This window comes from Crinia signifera, chromosome 4, assembly GCF_055691185.1.
Source record: "Crinia signifera chromosome 4, ASM5569118v1, whole genome shotgun sequence".
NCBI lineage: Eukaryota > Metazoa > Chordata > Amphibia > Anura > Myobatrachidae > Crinia > Crinia signifera.
Genome location: NC_139220.1, coordinates 211,725,523 through 211,742,625, shown reverse-complemented (window position 1 = coordinate 211,742,625; position 17,103 = coordinate 211,725,523). Strand labels below are relative to the sequence as shown.

At 41.0% G+C, this 17,103-nt stretch overlaps 1 protein-coding gene across 2 annotated transcripts in view; it reads left to right on the top strand.

The window, feature by feature from the left end:
- HYKK (hydroxylysine kinase) overlaps positions 1 to 14,972 on the top strand; it is a 51,053-nt gene extending 36,081 nt beyond the window's left edge. The window contains exons 5-6 of one of the 2 annotated variants that reach the window (XR_014473480.1): positions 508 to 1,246; positions 14,801 to 14,972. Coding sequence is in view for 1 of the 2 variants with exons in the window: in XM_083183722.1 (XP_083039848.1) it covers positions 508 to 977 (470 nt within the window). In the remaining variant the exon portion in view is untranslated. Of the gene's footprint in view, positions 1 to 507; positions 6,935 to 14,800 lie in introns of those variants that run through there. The other variant, XM_083183722.1, reaches the window with a different exon arrangement.
- The last annotated feature ends 2,131 nt before the right edge of the window (positions 14,973 to 17,103 follow it).

Genomic DNA, 17,103 nt, shown 5'->3' with positions numbered 1-17,103 from the left:
CGGTGGCTCGCTACGCTCGCCACAGGTTTATATCCAACTCCATGCCCACTTGGATAGTAGGGGTATGAAAAGGACCCCTTTTTCCCATTGAATTCCATGTTAAAATGGACTCAGTCCATTTTAACATTGATTGCTATGGAAAAATCGGGTCATCGCATCGCATCGCATCGCATCGCATCTGATTGTATGCCTTAACTTAAGGCATACAATCAAAAAATCGGGCGCCCAGATAACTCATAAGTACCATGTTTGTTCTTCTGAGATTTCATTGCTTCCTTTATAAAATATGTCACTGGTGAGATTATCTGGCATAAAATCAATGCAGTGTATTACCGACTAACATGTGGAACGTTTGTGCATGCTACTACTTTATATTTAATAAGGGCATACTAAAATGTACAAAGCTAATTATATTAACAGTAATCTGCTAAGTATAATCCAACTTTCTCCATGTATTATACAAGCATTCTAATGATAAATAATGCTGATTCTTTTTTCTCTTTCTAGGCATTAATCATGGAGACTTCAATGACTACAATTTATTGTTGCAAAAAAGTAGCTTATCGGATGGAGACAGCAAGGAACAGTACAAAGTTTCCGGGATACTGGATTTTGGGGACATGGCCTTTGGTTACTATGTTTTTGAAGTAGCGATCACTATAATGTACATGATGATTGAAAATCCTGACCCTCTTTCTGTAGGGGGTTATGTACTTGCCGGGTTTGAAAGCATAGTTCCATTGACGAGAGAGGAAAAAAAGGCTCTTTTCACTTTAGTGGGCTGTAGGTTTGCTCAGTCTCTAGTAATTGCCAGATACAGTGTCCTCCTGTGCCCAGAGAATGAAGAGTATCTTATGATAACATCCAAAAAAGGATGGAAGCATTTAATAATGCTGCATGATAAGGGCAGAGAAGCTGTAGAGGAGATCTGGGAGGAAACTGCGCGATCTTACCGGGAAAAAATAAATCATGACTAATGCGTGGAATTGCTGTAATTATAAAGAAAGATCAATAATACAGGAAATAAAAATAACAGGGGGAACTCATAACATAATGCACGACAGTGTATCACAGGATTGGTAATCGATCAATGATGGGTTTCATATTCTAAGAAAGCATTTTAGAATTAATAGCAAAATTATGTAATGGTAAAATTATTATGGATGTCACCCTGTACTCTAGACCCTGTGCCTGATGACTGCCTGACAGTCGGGATTCTGACGGTCAGTACTCCGACATCACACATGTAAGCTATTCTATGACACATTTTCTGGAGCACTTTGGTGACCACCTAAAAAGATACCTTGATAGGAGTATACGGTACTTGTGTAGTTTCACGGCGCCAGCATGGCGCCGTGCTACTTCCGAGTTCTACGCTCGCCACAAACTATGTTAAAAAAAGTAACTTAACTCCATGCCAACATGGATAGTTCATACCTCCACTATCCATGTTGGCATGGAGTTGATTTTAAATAGCGTGGCGAGCGTAGCGAGCCACCGAGCCCGCAGCGTGGGCGAGCGAAGCGAAACTACACAAGTACCGAGTATACCCATGTTTACTTATGTAAGCACATGTAAGCGACTATTTGTAGATAATATTGGGAGTCCTTCACATTATGAGCCTGATTAAGGTTGACTTGCTATTTCCCTAATTCGGTCCGGGGACTGATGTATCACACACGTCGAGGCATCACACAGAAGGGGGTTTATAGTGGGCTTTTGCATGAATACACCCGTGTTTCATGTGCCTGCTCACAAAAATGGTGGGTGTGCCCATAAAAACGGGCATCCCAGTTTGAAAGCAGGCATGTAGAAATCTGATTGAGGTCACATGACATCATTGCCCACCCCAAAATTCGGCCATGACCGTGACAAATAAAAAGCCGTTTTTATTTGTGAACTGGTAAAAAATCATTTGAAAGTCGGTGACCATGGAATGATTATTCGCCCATACGGTCGCATGTGAATGGATGTGTAAGCGAACACATACATTTGCATACAAATGCGGCCATTCACAAGGTGAAGGAGGGCGGCCGTTCGCTCGCCTGCCGGGCGGCGTTTACATGTTCTATAAGCAGCTAATTTATGCTGCATAGTGAGCCAACCTGAATCACCCCTATAGCTATACTGAAAATGTGCTTGTTTTCTGGTGCAAAGCTCAACTGCCAAATACCTTATGGCTTTTAAAGGTGAAACAATCACCAATACAACTCCTGAATAAGCAATAAGGTGGGCAGCTGTCACAGGATTTAGATAAATGTGGGTTCATAATAAAGCTATGATGATCACAGAACGTTTCAATGCTTTAAAGCCAATACACACTAGGTGATTTTCACCTAGTGTGTATGGGCCTTTGGTTTGTCAATCCTTGGAACCATATTCCAATAAATAAGAAAACTAATACTAACAAATACTTATCCCATATTAATAAATACAGTGCTGCCCAAGTGCCACTGAGATTTTTTTAACTGCACTTATTTTGTAACCATACAGTGTTTAATGTTTTTTGTCTGTATGAATCTTTATATAAATACTATTTATGATTAACTATAAATAATCTTTCTTTGTAAAGTAAAAAGTAAATACATGCCAATTCGATCTTGCATTGTGCTGGTCTCTTTCTCTGTGCCAATCACCCCCAGTCTTTCATGATAGTATAAAGACATTAGACTATGTCTACCAGGTCATTATCGGGAGTGGCAGGACCAGGCAAGGTAGCCTGCAAACACACTTGCCAATGCCAGGCATGTCGAGCAATGGGTGGTGGAGCGGAAGCCATGCTGCATTCCGAAGCATGGCTTTTGCTAGTCGTCCTTTGTGGTCCTGCATGTACAGACTATGGAGGACATCACTATCGACCCACTGAAACATGCATCATTAACAATTGACCTGAACAAAGAAAAAAGCAAAATATTGAAAAAACATGGGTTGGGCATGTATTTCATTCAACATTTACACAACATGCCAGAGGGGTGTCGGTTATAATTAAAAAATCATTGATATTCCAACTAGAAGCAAATAAAATAGATCCATATGGAAGATTTGTCTTTTTAAAAGCAATTGTTAATTATAAACCGATACATATAATGGCAATATACATCCCCCTCCATACAGCAGCAATGTCCTTCAAAAAGCCGCAGCCTTTATGGCTGCCGTACCTGATTGTCCCTGTTGTATGCATGGGAGATTTCAATAATGTGATGAATAAAGAGCTAGACAGATGGAAGGAGGGAGGTAGACAGATATAGGTGCAGGAGAGAAACAAACTTACCATATTATCTAAAATAATTGATGAAATGGGTTTATTGCAGTGGTTCCCAAACTGTGTGCCTCAGGACACTTGCAGAGGTGCCTCAGGACACTTGCAGGGGTGCCTTGGGTTGGTGGACCAGGATCTATTCATATTATTTATGGTCAATGTACCAGGCAAAACCAGTGTAGGTGGCTGCCAATCATAATATATGTGGACAAATAGGAGCAAATCCTGTTCCTCACCAGATAACTGACATATAAACACAATGCACTTAATTTAATATTTTTTTTCTGAATTTCTCGATAAGAAGCATTTGGCCTAGGGGTGCCTTGAAAATGTATTGATGCTCTAGGGCGCCGTGATTCCAAAAAGTTTGTGAACCCCTGGTTTATTGGATATATGGAGGATAAGGAACCCAAATACCTCACAATTCTCATGTCACTCAAATACATATAACACCTTATCAAGAATAGACCTGATCCTAATATCCACTATATTGGCCCAGGCGATAAAAGATGTTAAATATCTTTCAAGGGGTATATCCGATCATTCCCCGATAATCCTGTACATAGACTTAAATCAAGAGCATGGAGAGGTCACATTGAAATTGAACCCTTACTGGTTAGAAATAATAGGTACGGGTGACGAACTGCTACACGAATGGGAAGATTATAGAGCAGATAATAACTCATATGTGAACTTATCAATGAAACACGATGCTCTTAAAGCAATAAGAAGAGGTTCATTTATAAGGAAAATCTCAGAAAATTAAAAGGATGATAAAAAGCAGGAGGAAGAACTGACTAGTAAATGTCACCAGATAGAGGCAGAGTACGTTGCATCTAGATCATTAACGGATAGAAAGCGGATGTTAGATGCACAAGGAGAGTGGATGGAATATCTACAGTATATAATAAGTCTAGAAGAAGAATGCAGTTTTCCAAACATAAACAATACTATCAAGCAGATATAGGGAAGGGGGGGGGGGGGGAGAGAATTGGCTTTTATTGCCAAAGATGAGGTTAATAACAATCTTATAACAAGTATCTCAAATCCCCAGTGTAAAATATGTTATTCGGGAAAGGAAATAACAGAGGTGTTTTTTAGATACTATTCTGGCCTGTACGGTGCTGGAGACGGGTACCAATGCAGAGATACATGACTATATTAGTCAGGTGTCTATGCCAGCTCTATCAGTAGAAGAGGCACAAAAGATGGATTCCACATTTTCAATGGAGGAAGTAAGAGAAGCTGTATTCTCTCTCTTTAAAGGCACCTGGAAGAGATGGTATGCCAAATGAAGTGTATAAAAAGTTTAGCGACTTCTTTATCCCATATCTAACAGAATTTTTCAATCTACTGTTGGAATGGGGTGCCCTCCCTCCTTCTATGGCAGAAGCCTTGATTATTGTTATATATAAAAAAGGCAAGGATCCTCTCTCTCCAGAATCGTACAAACCGATCTCTCTGTTAATTACGGACGTTAAAATATTAGCCAGGATAATAGCCACAAGGTTAAATTCATTCATAACATCAATAATCCATATGGACCAATCCGGATTTATGCCGGGAAGGTCTACAAATCAAAATCTACGACGATTGTATTATCATCTGCAGAGAGACCAGAACGTAGGTACGGAGGCCTTAGTCGTTTCCTTGGATGCGGCCAAGGCCTTTGACACGGTACAATGGAGATACATGTTGACTGTACTGGATAAATTTGCATTCGGACCCCATTTTATAGGCTGGATCCAGCTGTTATATTCCTTCCCGGAAGCAAGAGTTATGATAAATGGATATGTGTCCAATAAATTTAAACTGAGCAGGGGAACACGCCAGGGATGCCCGCTCTCCCCTGCCCTGTTTGCATTAGCCATAGAGCCTTTAGCCTGCTATATTCGAGCAGATGCTGAAATAAAGGGAATTAAAATAGGGGAGCGTGAGGAAGTGATAGCGTTATACGCGGACGACATGCTACTCTTTTTGGGAGATGCAGGGAATTCCCTGAAGGCAATGCTGAATGTAATAATTAGATTCGGTACATTCTCGGGATTGAGGATAAACTGGGATAAATCCAGTATACTCCCAGTCTCGGGAATTATACCTGAAAAAAAAACAAGTTGGGTGTCCTCTTAAATGGACTCTTCAACTTAAATATCTGGGAATTTGGGTAACACCCAATGCCAAAGATTATATAGCATTGAATGTACACCTAATCACAGAAAACTACAAACAGAAAATACATGTATGGAAAAAACTCCCAATTACCACCATGGGTAGGATCAATATCTTCAAAATGATAATACAACCCAAATATTTATACATTTGGCAAAACTCCCAAATATATGTCCCTAAAAAAATATTTACGGTTATAGAAAAACTGACATCTTTTATATGGAAGGACAGGTAGGCACGTGTGTCAATTAAAACTTTATATAAAACAAAAGAGATGGGAGGGTTGGCCCTCCCAAACCTAAGAAATTATTACATGGCATCTCAATTGACAAATATACGTGGATGGCTGTCTAATGATATAAATGCAACGTTAGAGAACAGGTGAATACCAACGACTCGCCAATCTCTATCCTCTTATCTGGTATAACGGTAAATGGTATAGCTCCTATATTACGACAGGATATTATAATTTGAGATATGCACATACATTAGAGAACTGGGAAGGACTGGAAATTGAGTCCCCACTATGGCTTAATAAAAAATATCCAGAATAAAAAAAAAATATCAGGAGATAATACATGGTCCCAAAAAGGTATTATGGTTTTGGGACAGTTATATAATAACGGCCAACTTAAAACGTTTAGACAATTGCAAATAGAATATAATATATCTAATAATTTTTTTTCAGATACCTACAATTGAGACACGCAATCCAAGCCCAGTTTAAGGGCCTTGCGATTGAAGTTATATCCTCACCTATAAAACTTTTCCTACAAAAACTCGGAAATAGAGGGCAGATCTCTCGAATATATGCCAACAGAAATATTCAGAATTAGAACCCCAAAATCCTAGATAATTTAAAAGTAAAATGGGAGACTGACCTAGGAAATATCACAACAGAAAATTGGAAAAGTATTGTGGCATCTATTAAACAAACATGCTACATCATGTGTCAGATACCAGCAAGTACATATCTATATTTTGCATAGGGTATATAGGACCCCGGTAATGCTACACCGGGCAGGCTTAAGAAAAGACACGCACTGTCCAAGATGCAGAGAAAGCCAGGCAGGATTCTGGCATTTACTATGGGAGTGCCCAAATGACTACATATTCTGGAAAAGAGTATGGAGAGATGTTCAATCTACTGATCCCTCCATTGCACAATTCAGTCCTAGAGCATGTATATACGGATTAGAACAAGGAAGAGATTGCTCAGCAAAGCTTAATGAATATGTCATGTGCTTATCTACACTGGCTAAAGTAATAATTGCTAGATGCTGGTTTTTGACCGAGTAACAAATGGAGAGCATTGGGAAATTAAGTAGCCAGGCATGAAAAATATATGTTCCAATCAAGAGGGGCACTAACAAAATGTCATAATAAATGGGACAGATGGTCGAACTCAAGTCTAGCAAAAGAAGGAATATGACATATCTAGAGAATTAAAATATATAACAAAAATGAATTGCATCACTAAGTGTACACGATAATATATATATATATATATATATATATATATATATATATATATATATATATATATATATTTGTACAAGTATTTAATACACTGTTGAATTGGCACAGTAAAATAATAATAACTGAATATACACATAAAAATACACAAAATAATGTTCACGAATTGATTGAAGAAAAAATTTAAGAAGCACATAAAATACTTATAATATGTTTTATTAAAATTGTATCTGTAATAATTTTAGATAAAGATGCAGATAAAGATGTTTATAAAGTTCACGAAAACTGCACTTTAATTATAAAGAAAAGGGGGAAGAAAAAAAAGAAAAAGAAAAAGATTCTCAGATCAAGGTGTAGATACACTGTAAGCATATGACAAGTTTAGATGAGTTTGTAAACTCGAATGTTGAAACCCAAAGGTGGAAGGAAAAAAAAAAAGATATTTGTTCTAAAGATATGCGCACATAGCTGGAATGGAAATAAAGTATTTGGGTTTTTTTTGGGGTTTTTTTTAACAAAAGGTCAAAATTGCAGTATAATATGCTGAATGTAGGTGGAAGGAGATATACCCGTGACAATATAAGAAATTAAATAATTGCTGTATATAAATGTGGGAATAAGACTGAAAGAGGATTCTGTAACCTAAGTAAAGAAAAGCGAGAGGGAAAGGAAGGGGGTTTATCTGACATTAGGAATTGATGACGTGTCTTTTTATGTTTGTATGTTAAATGTATAATGTTTGGGATATGTGTAGTGGTATGGTATGTCGTACATCGTAAATATGATGTATATGTATGTCTATGTTTTTTGTATGAAAATAAATAAAGATTAATGAATTAAAAAAAACAAGACAATATGCACAAAAATATCTTTAACAATATTATTTTCGTGCATATCAATCATTTTGTCGAATAGAGTGTACGCTTATTCACCCCTTCAGTGGTGGGTTTTTTTTGGTCGCGCTCCCAACTGGGTGAGTTTTTATGGGGAGCGCTCCCTTAAAAAAAAACTCCCTCCCTGCACCCCGTACCTGTCCCCGGCAGCTGGCTTGTCATAAGCCGACACCGGGGACTTAAATAGAAAACCCGGAGGGGAGGGGGAGGAGGAGGGAGGAGGGAGGAAGGGGGAGGAGGACTGTGACTGTGCAGTGCACTAATAAAAGATTAATGCCAACGAATGCAGCCCTGTATATTAAATGGGACCCTGTGAGCTTTGTGCCAGTATAAAAAAGAACATATACAGTACAGTATGAGGCAAAGTAATTTTTTTTGCTATTACGATTAGTTTTTTTTATTTGTAACTGGTGAGGGAGGACGGTGCAATGGTGAGTAAATTGTGGTGTTGGGGGGTGAACATGGTGCTGCTTTGCCAGGCAGGAGTTCCTAACATGAACGGGGCAGTGACATGATGGGGTTGACTGATAATGTTGAGCCCAGGGGCAACATGACCTCTAAATTCCTTCCTGGTGGGAACTGTTCAAAAATATCTCCAGTCATTGTCCATTTCAGATTCATCTTCTGAGTATAGGCTAAAGCCCCATAAACACTAGGGGGTAGATTTATTAAGCTCGGTGAAGTGATAAACTATCTGGTTTTTATCACTGGCCAATCAGCTACTAACTGTGTATTTACAGGCTTGGTTTGAAAAACTTCACCGAGCTTAATAAATCTGCCCCTAGATGAGACAGGGCTTTTCTGAGGGTTATCATTTACTTTCTCATCCAGGGGTTTATTTACTAAGATGGGAGTTCTTTTGAAGATGGAATGTTATGGGCAATTAATAAGATTCTATTATATTCTAGAAGTTGCTAAATAAATAAGAAGTAGAATCGGATTGGTTACTATGGTAACATCCAATCTTCAATGGAACTTCTATCTTAGAAAATAAACCCCCTAGTGTGTACACTTAAACATCATTAACTATGTGTTCTCCCATACAGACGAGGTAGGACCACGGCAGCTGCAGCATGGACCATGCTCCTCCTGTCGCTTCCCCCACCATGGCCCACCGCAGCTAGCACTGACGAGTGCGTATACCGATGCACACTGCGCTGGGTCCCCGCCACCACCAATATCGCATTGGGTTTGTTAAAAATCGTTCCTGCCAGACAAATTTACTGGGCTTCTACGAGGATGTCAGCAAAAACCTTGATAATGGAAACGCAGTAGATGTGGTCTTCCTTGATTTTGTAAAAGCTTTTGATACAGTACCACACAAGAGGTTGATAAATAAAATGGTGGACCTGGGACTAGGTGCAAATATCTGTAGATGGGTAGGGAACTGGCTGTGTAATAGAGAACAAAGAGTGGTTGTGAACAGTGCAGTATCAACTATGATACCATTACTAAGTGGAGTGCCACAGGGTTCGGTACTGGGGCCCATCTTGTTTAACATTTATATTAACGATATCGGGATGGGGATTCTCAGCAAAGTATCCATCTTTGCTGATGACACAAAACTGAGTAGAGTTATTGAATCAACAGAAGATGTGAACATACTTCAAAATGATCTTAACAAACTAGATGAGTGGGCTAAAAAGTGGAAGATGAGGTTCAATGTGGATAAATGCAAGGTTATGCATCTTGGGAGACGTAACCAGTGTGCAAGTTACAACCTAAGCGGGGAGGCATTAGGTACTTCAGCACTTGAAAAGGATCTAGGAGTCCATATAGATAATAAGCTGGGGTGCAGTGTTCAATGTCACATTGCAACAAAAAAGGCCAACAGAATTCTAGCATGTATTAAAAGGGGCATGGAAACTAGGGACTCAAAAGTAATTATGCCACTGTACAAGGCATTGGTTAGACCACACCTTGAATATGGAGTACAGTTCTGGGCCCCACACTATAAAAAGGACATCATGGAATTGGAAAAAACCCAAAGAAGAGCAACAAAGCTTATTAGGGGAATGGAGAATTTAAGCTATGAGGAGAGATTAAGCAAGCTAGGACTATTTACACTAGAGAAGAGACGTTTAAGGGGGGACATGCTCAACATGTACAAATATATCAGGGGCCAATATAAGGAACTCTCAAGCACTCTTTTTACTGCAAGAAAGGAAACTAGGACACGAGGGCACGAATTTAGATTAGAGGAAAGAAAATTTCGTTCCCTCAAAAGAAAAAATTTCTTTACGGTCAGAGCAGTCAAACTTTGGAACTCTCTTCCTGGAGAGGTGGTGTTGGCAGATACAATAAATACGTTCAAAATAAGGTTGGACAAGCATTTATTGGATACAAATATCCAGGGGTACTAATAAGAACCATATTCTGTCTTTTACAAGGGATAAGCTATTAAAACGTAGGTTTAACTAGATGGACGCAAGTCTTTATTCAGCCTTATCTACTATGTAACTATGTAACTATGTAACTATGTAACATACATCGCCTAGAATTATCTAAAATTAACTTATTTACTGTAACATACCAGTAAATAGTAAACATCTAAAGTTAGACACCTAAATAATGCTGCTGAAGCAGTTCTACTGGATCTCTGGAAATTCCCTCTTCATTCTTGAAAAGATTAGAATAACAGATTAGACTTTTACAGGAAGATGGAACATTTCAAATCAATTTAAATTAACACTATTTGGCAACATTTATTTACGTTTAAGGGTACTTACAAGAGTTCAATGTTAAAAAATGTAAGGTGTGATATGTGGTGCACAGACAAGCGCTGTCCCTTACATAGTGAGAACCAGATTTATACATTTCGAAATAAGAAATACTGTGACGGAAAATGGAACACTCCTGAATATATACAGTGTCAGCAAAAAGTCATCAGATTGGCCTAATTTCCATAGGACCATAGAAAACATGTGTAGAGTGGTATGACTTCTGCACCTTCAGTGTTCAGAAGAAAAAATATAAATATATGTGACAGTCCTTATAGTATGTGTTAGTTGTGCGTACCAGTGTTTTATAAACGGAATCCCTCTTGTACAAGGATCTTTCCCTTGCTCGTACTTCTCCTTCTCCTGCGTAGTCCCTCCAGGCCCGTTTCTCAAACGTGTTCCGGAAGTAGGGGGAATTCTCGGGGGGAGTATAAAAAGATTTTTTGGGGTATATATTTTAGTGTAGCTTATTTGCTTATAATTAAAATATGTGAAAATTAAATTAGAATGTGAACAACGCCACCTTGTGGCTAGTATTATAAACACACAGTGACCACCCTGTGATAAAGAAGATTTAAGGATCTGAAATAAAAAACTCACACTAAGAAATAACTTGGTAAATCCTGATGAGCTTTCCTTCAGGTAAAATCCAAGTTGCCTTAAAACCAAAAAAGTCTCCCAGCATGGGAAATGCACATAGTGTGATATTGTTTTTGTAAAAAGTACATTTATTCAAAACACACATAGACATACACAGTATCAATGACGAGTACAATGGCATAAAATAGGGACAAAACCGGTTGGGCATTACCTACCTCTCCATTCCCACTGGCATCATACCAGATAAGCAAATATTATTTTATGCCATTGTACGGGTCCATTTGATATTGTTACTGTGTATGTCTATGTGTGTTTTGAATAAATGTACTTTTTACAAAAAACAATATCACACTATGTGCATTTCCCATGCTGGGAGACTTTTTTGGTTTTAAGGCATCTTAGATTTTACCTGAAGGAAAGCTCATCAGGATTTACCAATTACTTAATTTGTGAACTTTTGAATTGTGAGAAATATGGTTAGAATTGTATGAAAGATGTATGTATGGCTACTTGAGTTATAGGTGAAATGTGTTAAATAGAGAGCGTATGATTTGGAAGGGGGTGTGTATTGTTTTGTTTAATTAAAAAGCAGTTACAGAGTAATGGTGTGTACACACGGTCAGATGTGCCTTCAGATACTATCCACGATCCGATCGGATCGTGGATAGTATCTTAAGGCACATCCGATTTGCATACAAGTCTGACTATATAGTGCAGATCTGCACTATATAGTCAAGGCAGACAAGACTTTCTGCCTTGCGATACGTGAACGCGCATCGGAACCCTTGCGATCTGCATCCGATTACGATCCGATGTTGACTATATCGTCAACATCGGAAGGCAAAAAGTACCGTGTGTACATACCATTAGATGTACATTGATAGTGTGGAGGGTACAGTGACATTTGTAGGTGTGTGGGGGGGGGGTGTGTGCAATAGTATAGTAGGGTGTTTTTGTGTCAGCGGCTCCCCACTGGCGGAGGTCACGACACAGAAAAGTAGGAGGCAGGGTAGTGATAGGGGTGTGTGGGCATAAGGGGGAGTAAAGAGGAGGGTGGGGACACAGTGCAGCTTCTGCCAGTGGGTGAGGGTCCAGCGTGGCAGTGAGTCAGTGTCTCCTCTTACTGGGTGGGAGTTAGGGTGCATGAGAGCAGGAGGCTGGGCGGTAAAGCATGATAGAAATTGTAAATTTCTCCATTGTGAGACGAATAAAGGAATTCTATCTATAGGGGAATGTGGGCAACACAGGGTGAGCGGGTCCCCACTGGCGGAAGTTACGGGGCAGGAGAACAGGAGGCAGGGAAGTGATAGGGTTGTGTGGGCATGAGGGGTAGTAAAGGTTTTTGGGATGGCCATTGGTGCAGACGCCATCGATGGTTGGCATTGATGGCGATTTTGCACCCTGCCATCAATAGTAGGAAAATATCAGATTTTTACCTGATAATGTGTTTTCCTCTACTCCTCCCTGGCAGCCAATCGCTGGGTTCCTCCTTACTGGGCAGTACTCATGGAAAGGAAAAAAAAGACCTCCTTCTCGTATATAAACGCCCCTTTCTCCTCCCTTCAGTGTCTTCATTTTCTCAAGCTTCAAATACAAAACACAGATCATTAATCATGCATTTAGCAATAGGGTAGGAAATATATGCTGCCAGGGAGAAGTAGAGGAAAACACATTATCAGGTAAAAATCTGATATTTCCTCTACCTCCTCCCTGGCAGCCAATCACTGGGTAATGCCCCAGCAGTACATACTCACGGGAGGGATACAAACCATAACTAAAAATATCAGGCATCCGCCTGTTCGTCTTCTTAAGACGACAAAACGAAATTCTTCACAACCTCTTGCTCATGCAACCGCGGCACTGAGCACTTTTCTCCCAAATTTCGCTTCTGCTGAGGACCAGACGTCCACTTTGTAGTGCTTGGAGAAAGTGTGGGCCGAGGCCCAACCTGCTGCTTTGCATAAATCTTCTATCGAGGCAGATCCCTTCTCTGCCCACGATGTTGCGATGGCCCTGGTAGAGTGGGCCTTTAATCCTGGAGGAAGAGTTTGCCCTTTTACCTCATATGCTTTTTGAATGCAGCTTTTGATCCACCTCGCAATTGTATCCTTGGAGGCTCTCTGCCCTATCCTACTTCCTTTAGTGAGAACGAACAGGTTCTTTGTCTTCCGCCAAGTTTCTGATCGCTGCACATAAATTTTTAGGGCTCTGACCAAGTCCAGTTTTTTTTTTTTTAAATATGTATTTATTGGTTTTTCAAATACCTTGCATAATAAGTTTTCATAGCAATTTACGTTACAGGTGTGTGACGTTAACAATTGTTATAACATTACAACATTACAACATTACATCTTATATCATTATAACATCTGAGGCATCCGGTGTGGCGCAAGGGTGCAGTGGTTGCGTCCCACTGGGACTTTGGAGTCTGCATTTGGGTTACAACTGTTATTTCCCCAGTCCTGGGGCTGTTATGTATATGAGTGATATCGAGTTAGGTTCGAGTCTCGCCCTTTGGTCTTTCGACACAAGTAGCCTTGCCACACCTAGGCCTCTTTTTTGGATAAAAGCTAACTTAGAGAGCCTAACACTCTGTAACTCCTTTTGAACGATAGGGGTGCAAGGGGCGGGGATTGGGATTTGGCAGTTGGCAGAGGAGGAGGAGGGGTGAGACTACTCTCAACTTGGGCCGGGGAGGGGGGTTAGTGAGATGGAGGGTGGGGGGGAGGAGGGGGAAGTATTTTGTCAAATATATGGTGGGGACCACTCGCTTTGTGGTTGGGGGAGGGAGTCTGGTACTTCCCGGTTTGATGGTTTCGAGGAGGGGGGGGGAAGGTAGTGCCAGGCTGCCATATCGGGTGTGGGGGGAGGGGGGGTGGGGGGTAGGGGGATCTATGAGTGGGGGGTGGGGGGAGGGGGGAGGGGGGTTCTCTATGCCGGAATATTCTCCACAGCCTGGTGAGTGTAGTTTAGCTGGACATATAGCATTAGGTTCAGTGCAATAACATAACATAAAATTGGAACCAGTGATTTACAAAACATATCTCAACATTTCCTTTCTATCTCATGGTGCCATAGGATACAGATGCGGGACCACTTTCCAAGCTGATAGCTGTTGCTGGTTACAGTGCAGTACTTTTCGCAGTCGTTGTGAACCAGTGGGAGTGTGATCCCTCCTTTATACATAACCTTGGTAGCTCTCTCTCCCGTTCCCACTCTCTTTATCTCTCTTGGTCGCCCTCTACTTTACTTTCCGCTCCCTTACAGATGTTTTCTGCTACTTGTTATGCTACACCTCCATCTCTAGTGTCTCACATATTTGCTTTTGGGACTCATCTGATCTCAGTCGGATGAGAGGGGCCCATTTCTTAAGGAAACCTGTTGTTAACTGTTGGGCATAGTGGAGGGAGTTGTACCTGTCATACGCCATGTATTTTAGCATTAAGCCTTCCAGATCTGCCAGAGAGGGGGCGTGTTTTCCTACCCAAGAGGTTAATATGACTTTTTTTGCAGTGGTGAATAAGATTGAGAGAAAAGGGATGAGATCTTGGTTTGGTCCTATCAGGTTCCAGCTGTCGAAGTTTAAAAATAATAATGGCACCGGGTGTATTTTTACTGTTAAGTTAAATGCCTTGTTGACGTAATTTATAATCTTGTGCCAAAATTTTTTGATGTGTCCACAGGACCAGAAGTTGTGTTCGAGAGAAGCTGAGTGGAAGCCACATTTGGGACATCTACCCGATTCGTCTGGGTCGAAGTAGCTGCGTTGTTTTTGTGTGATGTACGCCCTATGAACCAGTTTGAAATGTGTTTCCTGGAGTGTGGATGCTTGTAGAGTTTTTAAAGATGATTCTAGGTATTTAAAAATGTCTGAGAATGTCAATAAAGGAAAATCTTTTTGCCAAGTTGTCGTAGTTTTATTACGGGAGCTAGTGGAGCTGAGTTGCTGGAGTTCTGTGTAGATCAGTTTGGCTTTGAAGGAGCCATTTTGCAGTTTGTCCAACCACCTGTGTAGTGAGGTGTGGGGTGAATTCACTAGGTTTCGTGGGGCAATGGATGATACAAAGTGGTGTAGCTGCATGATCTGAAATAAGCTATTTTGAGGCAAGCCGTATTTGTCCCGTAGGGTGGGAAAGGGGAGGAGCTTTCCTCCCGGATCAAAGACCTGGGAAATGGTTTGCAGGCCCTTCATTTTCATGCGGTTGAATGCTGGATGATTAATGGCTGGGGGAAACATGGGGTTACCCCATATCGGGATCCATTCAGACTGATCTTTGTTTATTTCTAATTTGGTGCAGGTCTGCCGCCATGTCCTATAGATATCTTTGAATAGGGGGTGGTTCAATATATGTTTAGGGATAAGTTTTGAGGTGGAATGTAGGAGAGCTCCTGGGGCGAAAGGGAAAAATAGGGCGCAGTCTAGTTCATAGATCGAGAAGGCATCGTTCTCCGCTAGCCAACCTAGTGCATAGCGGGAAAGTAAAGCACTTGAGTAGTTGGGAATGTCGGTGAGTCCCAGTCCTCCATCTGTTTTTAGTAATTTCAGTTTTTGTTGGGCAATTTTAGGTTTCTTGCCCTGCCATATAAATTTTGAGGAGGCTCGGGTCAGGGCAACTATATCCGTGGGGTCAGGTCTTATTGGGAGCATCTGTAAGGGGTACAGTAGGCGTGGTAATAGTACTGTCTTGACCACTTCTACTCTGCCTAGTAGGGACAGTGGAAGGTCTTTCCAGTCTTCCAGTGTTTTTATGATTTTATGTATGATGGGTGGGTAGTTACATTTTCCGAGTTTTAACAGGTCTTTGGGTATCTGGACTCCCAGGTATTTGATCTGATCTGATTTCTGTTTAATGGAATGTAGCTCTTCGCTCTCCGGGAACACAGGTGGGGGGCCATGTATCATTAATAGCTCTGATTTGTCCGCATTGACCCTGTAGCCTGAGAAGCTTCCGAAGTCCCTTAGGATTTTGAAGACTATCGGGATGGCATGTTGTGGGTGTGACATAAATATCAACATGTCGTCAGCAAAGAGCGACACCCTCAGGTCAATGTGGCGAATCTTTATTCCCTGGAAGAGCGGAGAGCTGCGAAGGGTGATGGCCAGAGGTTCCAGGGCCAAAACAAAAAGAAGGGGAGACAGGGGGCAACCCTGTCTTGTGCCTCGGAGTATGGGGAATGGTGGGGATAGCAGCCCATTCGTTATTATATGGGAGTTGGAGTTGTTGTATATGGTCGAAACAAAGTCTCTAAATTTCGTTGGGAAACCGAAGCGTTGTAGGACATGGTCCAGGTGGTCCCAGTGCACCATGTCGAACGCCTTCTCCGCGTCCAAGGAGAGGACGGCCTTCGGGGCGCCCGACATGGCACCCTGGGACGTGGACATCGCAGACAAGACTCGTCTGATATTTATAGCTGAGTTGCGACCTTTGACAAATCCGGTTTGATCTATATGTACAAGGGAGGGGAGGATTAACTTGAGTCTCTCTGCCATTATTTTTGTTAAAATTTTGTAATCTATGTTTAATAATGAGATTGGTCTGTAAGAACTGGGTAGTGTAAGATCTCTGCCTTGTTTCGGGAGTACTCTGATGTTTGCAGTATTGAAATAAAGGGGTAATGAATTATTCGTGAGTATGTGGTTATAAACATCTGTGAGTAGGGGAACTATTTTGGGCGCTAGTAGTTTATAATAATCGGGGGTGAGTCCATCGGGTCCTGGGGCTTTGCCTGATTTCAGTCCTGTAATCGCTCGGGCCACCTCTTCCTGAGTTATATCTTTAGATAGGCTTGCTGCATCTGGCTGGGACATTTTTGGGGTGGGCAACGAGTCCCAAAATTCTGAGGCCTTTTGGGAGTCTGAGGACGGTTGGGAGTATAAAGTGGCATAAAAGTCACATAGAGTTTGGGCCGTGTGTTCGTTAGATGAGGTTAGCGTACCTTGAGGGGTCTTTAGCGGACGAATGGTAGCTGGGGTCCTCTGTCCCTG